Source organism: Musa acuminata, chromosome BXJ1-2 (assembly GCF_036884655.1).
Source record: "Musa acuminata AAA Group cultivar baxijiao chromosome BXJ1-2, Cavendish_Baxijiao_AAA, whole genome shotgun sequence".
Classification (NCBI taxonomy): domain Eukaryota; kingdom Viridiplantae; phylum Streptophyta; class Magnoliopsida; order Zingiberales; family Musaceae; genus Musa; species Musa acuminata.
The window spans coordinates 31,623,563-31,633,430 of record NC_088328.1 but is presented as its reverse complement, the minus strand read 5'-3'; the positions used below and the strand labels follow the sequence as shown (position 1 = coordinate 31,633,430).

The 9,868-nt window shown below is 37.7% G+C and overlaps 1 protein-coding gene and 1 long non-coding RNA gene across 2 annotated transcripts; both read left to right on the top strand.

Moving 5' to 3' along the window:
* The first annotated feature begins 155 nt into the window (after positions 1 to 155).
* Positions 156 to 4,646, top strand: LOC108952096 (uncharacterized). The gene is made up of 3 exons (XR_010486029.1): positions 156 to 318; positions 4,114 to 4,221; positions 4,313 to 4,646. It is a non-coding gene; the product is annotated as an uncharacterized LOC108952096 (long non-coding RNA).
* Positions 4,647 to 6,850: 2,204 nt separating this feature from the next.
* LOC135610099 (cationic peroxidase SPC4-like) lies at positions 6,851 to 8,986 on the top strand. Its single transcript, XM_065104139.1, has 3 exons — positions 6,851 to 7,135; positions 7,223 to 7,417; positions 8,205 to 8,986. The coding sequence occupies exons 1-3, from the start codon at positions 6,908 to 6,910 to the stop codon at positions 8,814 to 8,816; spliced, it is 1,035 nt and encodes a 344-aa protein (XP_064960211.1). The 5' UTR covers positions 6,851 to 6,907; the 3' UTR covers positions 8,817 to 8,986.
* The last annotated feature ends 882 nt before the right edge of the window (positions 8,987 to 9,868 follow it).

Below are 9,868 nucleotides of genomic sequence, written 5' to 3'. Positions count from 1 at the left end.
TGAGGACATAACTTGCGAGGATAATGTTTCGGGACTCGAAATGAGTTACCCTAAACTTCTCATTCCTTGTTGGATGTGGGACCCACAAGTGCGCTAGTGGGACCAGCCATGGGTTTTAGGAGTTGCCCCCAGGGCCACCCAGCCCTGCCTTCCAAGCACACGCGGACGGTTCCTGTTCCGCCTCGAAGCGATCCGGGGCTCCAACTCTAGCGACCAGTTCCTCGGTCTCTGTGGCGGTGGTGGCAGAGCCCGCGCAACGAGAGGGTGGTGGTGTGCGTGTCCTCCCATGCTTGCAACCTTCCACCCCCTGTTCGAATGGTTGGTTCTCTGTTGTGATCAATGACGAATATTGCCCTGCTGGCTTCTTTCAACTGTTTATAGCTTGAATTGTTTGGTTGATTTGGTAGCTGATCTGATTAGGGTTTCCGAGCATTTCTTTTCGCCCCTTTTTTGTGGCTTCCTTTCATTAACGATCGATTTATTTGGTGTAGTTTTTCGTTTCGAGATTAATGGAACGAAATGCGTGGATGCCCTGAGAAATTTAGGTTGCACCCGACAATTTGATGCTTGGGAAGTTGAGACCAACTCGATGCAGCGTCGGTAGCATCATCTTGGTTGGTATCTCATGGTTGCACAAGGATCAAATAGGTTGCTAGTCATCGAACTATCGATGCCATTAGATGGCGTCCCGCCTTTGCTTTCTTGTCCAAAAGCCTGAGAGGTTTGTTTTGGGGCAGAGGCAACAATGGCGGTAGAACTGTTGTGTGTTTGGGCGGAAGGATTGATAACTATTTGATGATTAGGCAATGCTAATATTGCAAATGATGATTGATGTTAGCATTGGATAAATCGTCTCTGGACGATGATATGCGATTATTAGCTCAACCTGTGGTCAGGTCAAGTGCAACTTAACACACACAGTTGAAGATTTGTAGGTGTCGAAAATGTTGCCAATTAAGGCCAATATTGAGAAGCTAATGGCAGAACCTAACTCCTATGACCCCTAGAATGGACATTATTTAATTGGACATAGGTTGAGCTGCCTGAATGCTTAAATGGTTATTTAATGTGATGCTCCTGCCTATTATGACCAGTATGGAATTTTTTTTCAGATCAGGATTTTTTTATGGCTTTTGGGTTGTGAATCATCATCAACTAAGCTGTTGTGTTGCTATAATTATTTAACTCTCTCTCTCTCTCTCTCTCTCTCTCTCTCTTTTGGATTAGTATACTAATTTAAAGATCGTGCAGAATTTAACTATTATGTCAATTTATTTGCAATTTGGTAATTGGATCGGGTTTTTCTGTGAGATACATGTGCACCATATTTGTATAAGAAAATGTACATATTCAATTTGATATGAATACTGAGGCCCATTTGATCTTTGAAAAGTTTTATGTGATATTTGATACAAGGTCCGTAATACCGTATCGTACCGGAGTTTCGACCTGAGCTCGGTACCGGTACGGTACGGTATATCGAGCGGTACACCCAAGTGTACCGCCCGGTATATTTAGGTGTGCCGAGTACTGCTACAGTGTTGCTACAGTTTGGAACGGTAACAGATGGTCCGCGTACCGAAAGCCTGTCGGACCGATACGTACCGCCCGTACCGAGCGGTACGGTCCGGTACTGCAGACCATGATTTGATATCTCATCCTTCGAAAGTTTGCTTGTGACTAGCAATTATATCTTGTTGTTGCTCTTGATCTAAATCTAGTTTTTTTCATCAGGTTAGGTGTCACATGGTTAGTTAAGTGTAAGACCTAGCATGATGTCTTGGTCCTTCTCTTGGCTGAAATCTAGCTTTCATCACAAGATTAGGAGTCACACAATTAGTTAAGGATAAATTGCAGCCAGAGAACTTTCTTTTTCCTTTCTTAGCAAATTTTGTGTTTTTGTGTCTATTCTCTGACCCTATAACGAAGAAGATGCTCAACATCTGGTCGTTAGATGAAAAAGATTTCTGATTAGTATTCCAATAAATTAATAGGTAAACTCAATGTCTGCAAAATTATCTTAGAGGTTTTCAAGTGCTTAAAGTTCTATCATGAATTATATCCTTTAGGTTTACAGTAATTCATGACATCTAAGGTTTACCTAGAAATTTAAATGCTTAATTACATGTTATCATAACTATGAGCATGATCGTTACAAAAGGCAACAAAATTACAAAATATCTTCTGTGTGATAATGCCCAATTATTAGGTTGAATCATCTGTTTGATTTGGTGAAGGCTAATGAATTTTCTATTCCTTTTTTCTGTTATAAAACTTCTGCCTAATTCGGTGAAGCCTCTAGAATCTTCTAATCCCATTTTTGATATATAATTTCTTGATACATCTTTGTCTTTTTGTAATATAAGTTGGCACTTCTATGTAAAGTATTCTTTAATAGTTACTTAAAATCAAAGTAATGACTACAACAACAACAAAATTGTAAGTCTCAACTATTTGGGGTTGGCTACATGGATCTTTTGTCGTAATTAAGATATGTAAAAAATTATATGTTTAATTAAGTTCAGAGTATTTAAATTTTTATTTATAGTTTCTATTAAGGTCTTTTTAGGTCTTCCTCTACACTACATTAATTATTTCATCTCTTTTGACTATCATATATGGGGGTCTCTAAGCTCATACTCATACTATCTTAAATGATTTTTCTCATCTTATCCTCTATCGAAGCGATGCCTAGTTGTTCACGTATAAAAGTATTTTTTTTTCATATCTTACTTAGTAACTCTACACATCTATTTCAACATTTTCATCTCGATAGCACAAACTTTTTGTATATGGTGTTTCTTAATTGCCCAACACTCAAATCCATAAAATATTGTTGGTCTCACAATTGCCTTATAAAATTTTAATTTTAATTTAAAAGGTATCTAATAATCACACTAGACTTCTAACGCATGTCATCATCTTAATTACCTTGTTTTTACTTTGAATAATATCTTTATCAATCTCTCCATCTTATTGAATAGTTGATCCAAGATACCTAATACTTTTACTTAAAAGAACTTCTTGTCCATCCAACTTAACTATATTCTCCTGTTTATTCCTAGAATTATTAAAATTATATCTCATATATTCAGTCTTAGTTTTACTTAATCTAAAATATTTAGTTTTAAAGGATTGCCTCCATAGCTCAAGTTTAAATTCAATGTAATGACTCAAAATATTGAAGAAAGAAATGTACTTTAATTAGAAAAAAAAGGATTTCGAAGTAAAGATGGAGAATATTTATTTGAAAATTGTTTAATCCAATTGCATGGTGTGGATAGTAGGCAACTACCGTAACTTTAATATTTCTTTCTCAATCTTGGAAAAAATAACATGATGCTTCGGGGACTTTGTTGCATATGCTAGTGGAATTCAATGAAAGGACTGAGTTTCTTCTGTAGCTTGCAGTGTTTAACTTGTATTCATCATTAGTCATGTTGTGTGAACTGATGGCCAAATTTGCTTAATTTTACATTGTTAGGGCGCATCATACATGTAATTTCCGCCAGGTATGAAAAAGTTTACTTGTAAATCTAGAGGGTTCCTGAAGTTTAACAAAATTAGGTTCCTGTTTATGCTTTGCAACACTAGACATTTAGGCAAACATCCTAATCCTAGTTGGACCAGTGACAGGCAGTCTGAACGATTGTTATCATTACAGTAAGTCTATATGATATTCCAGTTACAAAGCAGTTATGTAAGATATGAAAAAGACAGATTTTATTCATTAATTGGCTGCAAGAACTTGAAATGTTCATTAACTATTTGGAAACTGTGTTTAGTGGTGTATTACAGTAGTTTCTAAGGAACCATTGTGGAGATCAGTCGTACGCTTCTAGCAGTAAGTCTCCCTTATCTGTCTGAAGCTGCATACCTTGGTTGCTGCATGGAGTGCAAAACTGGATGAGTGAAGCATGATGTACTCGATGGTCTCTTTGTTTATATGCTTGCTCTGGTACTTTGCTAGCAGATCTGTAAGCAAAAACAAAAACACAAGGATCACGGTTCTCACATGTATTCATCTTTGGTAGCATACCAGATCCGTCTGAGAATTTCCATTTTTAGTATGATAACTGGCTATTAATCATTCCTGGCCAAACCAAATCGCAGATGTGATCTCAAGTAGAGATTGGAAATGCCTCTTGTGGCCCAGGAAGCTGATACTTTTTGGAAGCTGATACAATGAACAGAGAGATTGAGTTGCTCATAACCATACAGGTAAGAGTTCTAACCTTTCATTTGTTCTTGTGGCTGGCTTTAACATATGAGATTTAGTTTAAATTCTTAACGTATGCTACATATTTGACAGGAGTCCTGAGGAAACAACCTATGCGTTCTCCTCCGGTTACACAAAACTCATCTGGGAGGCATCACAATTTTTGAAGTTGCCATGACACCAACTCAGATGACGCCAGAATTTTGAGTTCCGTAAGTTTGCCAAGAGTCATTATAGTTTGTTTAACTCTAGTTTGTTTAACTCATGCAAGTAGAGACTCTGTTTCTATAATTCGAATCTGATCGAATGAGCAGTGTTTATCTGGTGATTCGTACAATCCAATCCGAGGATAGTACGGATCGTGACCTTTTGTCTTGACCATCGTAGCATTATGAGATCATCAATTTTGTATCTTAGATTTACTTCATCGACGGGAGCAAGCCGATTTACTCTGGTGTGGATCGTCAGAATTGATAGATGTTAAATTCATTGGTTTGAATAAATCAGATTCGTTCTTGCTGAATAGTAAAGACACATTCTGACTAAAATGTGTAGTCAATCTTGGTTAGAATCACAACTTCTTGCAAGCCTTAGTGATAGCAAACAATTAGATTTGGCTGGCAATTATATGAAACTGTGTCGGGCATGCTCGAGAAAAGTTCCCCTAATGCGTAAGTGTCACGGACGGTAAGAGGATTTTGAGGGTTCCAGAAATTGAGAGCAATATTGGAGTTGTCCTTGTAAAGGGATATATGAGACATTTTATAATGGTCTTTGGTAATGAAAAAAAAAGGGAATTAATTTGTAGCGATAAAAGTATCTAAAACAGTGAATATATTAGGTTAATGTTGTCATGCACTTTGATAAGTCGTTTCAGTATCGTGTTGGGCTAACAAGGCATCTGAGTTGATATCCAACGGTCGATAATATTGCATTCTCCCTAATAACAAATGATCATGATATTCTTAGGGAAAGTATGGGTCCATGATCAATCCCACCACCATTGTAGCCTTATCAAAATTGTATTTCATCAAGCATGTCAAATCATAACTTTATTAGCAATCAACTCTACAATCGATTATTAGAATCAATATGTATTCAAATAATTAAAAAGCTCTTCTTAATTATATTTCCAAAATGATTGAAATGATGGTTCCATCACATCAAACACGTGAGCTCGAATCTTTCTTAATTATTTTCCAATCATCGCACTAGTCCGACTCGAAACCGATCTCATTTATGTTTAAATTAGACGTAGAAATTGAAGACTAAAATAGAACATTGCGTGTGACACGATGATCCTCACAGTCATATGAATGATATTTTCCTTTTCCAAAAGTGTCGAGGGGATCATCGATCCTCATAGTCATATGAACGACACTCTTATTTTCCAAAAGTGTCGAGGGGATCATTGATGATAAAAAATAAAATTATATACTCGATCATAAATTTCTTTATATTTCCTCTTATATAATTTTTTAAAAAAATTATTATTTTTCATCGTCTCTAAGTCTAATAGGAAAACACTCATGAATAATTAGATATATATGATGTTTATAAAATAATCAAATTATAATTTGAAGATTTTTTTCCTTGATGGTGAAGACCATTATATACTCGAATATATTTTTCTTCGAGGACACCAATCTTAGGAATTCAAAAATATTTATCAACACACATCATGTACCTCATATGACTTGATATAAAAACAATTAATGATGAAAATGATACATACATACATATATATATATATATATATATATATATATATATATATGTTTTTGGTAAGCAATGCTGGTTTACTTAGTGCTTTATAAATTTATGTGTGTTTGTGGAAAAGAAAACCAAGAGGCCACCCTCATGATACAATCATATATCATCATGTCATCTAACTTTTTTTTGTCTTGATGGGGTCAAATGATCCTCCAATGCCCTTCCATCAATTATTTATTATCGAATAATAATAGGGTATTGCCGAGCAGGCGAGAAGAGCCAGTGGGCGATCAATAATTGTGTTCGACACCCCCATCCACCTAACTTCTCTCGTTGACTTGCTCTTTGTTGGTTCCCAATGTTGTTCCTCCTCTCGCCTTCGGTCCAACACGAGCTCTTCACCAAACATTTATATTGGATGATCATCAAACCGTTCCTAATTTATTTTCTTCATCATTTTATCCCATCCAATCAATCGACTTAAGACCCAAAGCCACTTTTTTTTGAAGTGATCTCAAAGCCACCTTTTACGATCAAAAAGTTTGTGTCAGTTGATGTTGATGGCATTATGATTTGGCTCAGCATGCAATGATCACCAAATACTTCCTTTGTGTCTCACACAGTATGAACTGAACATGCCATGGAATGCACTGTAGAGTTCATTAATTTCCATTACTTGCATGTAATGAATTCTATATAAAACTTTTGCCATAAATCTGTTTTTTAATTTATCAGACTGTTTTCTTTGCTTTTTTAATGCATATTAAAAGAATAAATAAATATATATATAATATATATATATATATATAATATATATAATATAATATAATATGATAATGGGAGCTTACAGCGTCTTTCCATGGCGGAGAAAGACGCGGGTCTCTAACTGTTCACCGTCGATGGCTATAAATGAACAAGGCAGGTTCGATCCTGAGACCTGTGCCCGGAACAATCTCTCTCACCGCCCCGGCATTGATGGCTTACAACCTCCTCTTCCTCCTCTCCTGCATCGCCTTCGTCTCCTCGTCTTCTCACGCCTACGTCTACCCTCCTCTCGTGGAGGGCCTCTCCTTCACCTTCTACAAGTCCACCTGCCCCGACCTGGAGTCCATCGTCAGGAGCTACCTCGAGCAGCTGTTCCAGAGCGACATCAGCGTCGCCTCCGGCCTGCTGCGCCTCCACTTCCACGACTGCTTCGTTCAGGTCGAGGAGGAGCAGGAGGGAGAGGTCCCGCGTCTCGCATGAGTACTGTTTGATAGAATTCTTAAGAGGCGAGTGAACTGTGTGCAGGGCTGTGATGGGTCGATACTGCTCGATGGGTCGTTCAGTGGGCCGGACGAGAAGGACGCTACGCCCAACTTGACGCTCCGCCCGGCGGCCTTCAAAGCCATCAACGAGCTCCAGACGCTTATCACCCAAGCTTGCGGCCCGGTCGTCTCCTGCGCCGATATCACTGCGCTCGCCGCCCGCGACTCCGTTCGTTTGGTATCGACCAACAGATTTGGAGTCTTCTCCTAAATTAAATAGGACATTATGAGATTAAATTCTAAATTATTTAAGAGTCTATATATAAATAAAGACATAACCTATAGAGGGATTATAGGATTTTTTATGCTATCTAATTGATAATATTTTCACTACCATAATTTAATTTTTTAATTATATTTCTTGAGAATAATTAATTCTTAAAAATTGATATTAAATTCTTATTAGAAATGCAAGGCTCTGATCACAAGTTGAATGTCAATCTAAAAGATATTCACAAATGGATTTATAAATCTAATTATATCCTCAAGATTTATATTCAGATAAATTTATAAATCATACATGTGATTAAATAATACTGATAAAGGGACTATAAAATTTTCATGTTTCTAATCAATAAAATTTTCTTTTATTCATCACTCTAATTTTGAAAATATTTTCGTTATATTTTTTAATAAGATGACAAAATATAGTTAATTTTTAACCAATGATATCAGAATAATTATTACTAAATTGTAATGCCTTAGTCCGAGTATATAATTCCTAATCTTCATAAGTTTTCTTGTGACAAATGTAAGCTCTCAACGAATACAATTAACTAATTCAATTAAATCATAAAATTGATAATATATATTTATAAACTTTAATTAAGACTATTATTAGAATCAAATTTATTTTTAAAAATAAAATATTCAAATTATTCTTCTAAGTATGTTTGTGTGTGTGTATATATATATATATAATTCTTGTGTTGTCTTCAACTCATTCCGATCTCTTCTTCGTGTAGTCCGGCGGCCCGAACTACAAGGTTGCTCTCGGCCGGCGCGATGGCCTGAGCTACGCGACGGAGGAGGCTGTCCTTAGTTTCCTCCCTTCTCCGACCTCCAACGTAACCGCTCTCATCGACGTCTTCACCGAGCTCGACCTGACCACCAAAGACCTCGTCACCCTCTCCGGCGCCCACACCATCGGCATCGCCCACTGCTCCTCCTTCGAGAACCGTCTCTTCCCCACCCAGGACTCCACCCTGGACCCGATCTTCGCCGAAAACCTCTACCTCACCTGCCCCGTCATCAACATCAGCAGCACCACCGTCATCGACATCCGCACGCCCAACACCTTCGACAACAAGTACTACGTCGACCTCCTCCACCGGGAGGGCCTGTTCACCTCGGACCAGGGCCTCTACGAAGACTTCCGGACGAAGCCCTTCGTCATCATCTTCGCCCTCTGCCAGCACATGTTCTTCGAGAACTTCGTGTACTCCATGACCAAGATGGGCCAGCTCAGCGTGCTCACCGGCAGCCAAGGCGAGATCCGCCGGAACTGCTCGGCGCTGAACTCGAACCTCTCGTGGTATGCGGTCGATGGCGACGGCCACGACGGCAAGGTGTTCTAGGATAATACGTGTGTGTATGTGTTTGCATAGAAGGTGTTTGCTTAAATGGCGGAGAGTGGGGAAGGGCAATAAGGACGCTTGTGGCGGTGCTTTCATGGGCATCCAGTTTGTGGCTCATCTGCTTTGTGGTTTGACGCACTTTGGATAGGGAAACGTAGTGTGTTTGTATTCTTTCTGTCCAACTGAAGTGGTATGGGGGCTCCAATCATGTCTCCATAAGCTCACACGGACTTGATGTGACGAGATCAATGCTAAGGTCAGAGCTGAAGAGATCGAGATGATAAGATCTTGCATCCACCAAATCACAAGCAGGAGAATGAGCAGATCAAATATAGAAATAAGAAAAAGAAGAAAAATATTTTAGGTTAGACTTCCAATATTAAGTAACCATTGTCAATGGCAATGCATTCTTACCTAACACAGCAATAGCTTTAGGAACACTCATTATAAAAGATGTCTTGTACCAATATCTATTTATTGTATAATATAAAATATTTTAATAGAATTAAGCATGTTTTTTTTTTTCCTTTCAAAATATTATGCATATTTATGGGACATGTACTTACCAAACCAACAACATCATTGAACCCACCATGGAGCCCTAACTTCAATAAGCAAAGCCAAAATCTTCTTCAAGCTTTATTGAAGTTGGAGCCATGCATTGAATCCTAATTAATGGTCTATTTTGCCCACAAAGCTGCTGTTTTTGGCTAATCATTTCCTTTGTTGCTAATGTTGGTCAAGTGGTCAAAAGAAGGTGAGCTTCATGTTTGCTTGTGTGCTCCCAAGTGAGTTCCTCTTCTTTTTTCCTCCCATGTCCTCTCAATGAGGCAAAAATATATGCTTAGCTTGAAGGGCATTAATTTCATGTGTTTGATTGCCAAGAAGGAAGGAAGCATGCATTATTATAAGATGTTTGATTGGTGACTTTATTGTTTGTATTTATAATTGTAATTAAACTGAAGAATATAGGAGGAGGCAACCCATAAAAAAAAAAAGAAGGAAAAGTGCATTTAATTCTAATTTTAATTGGCAACTTAAATTATAAAAAC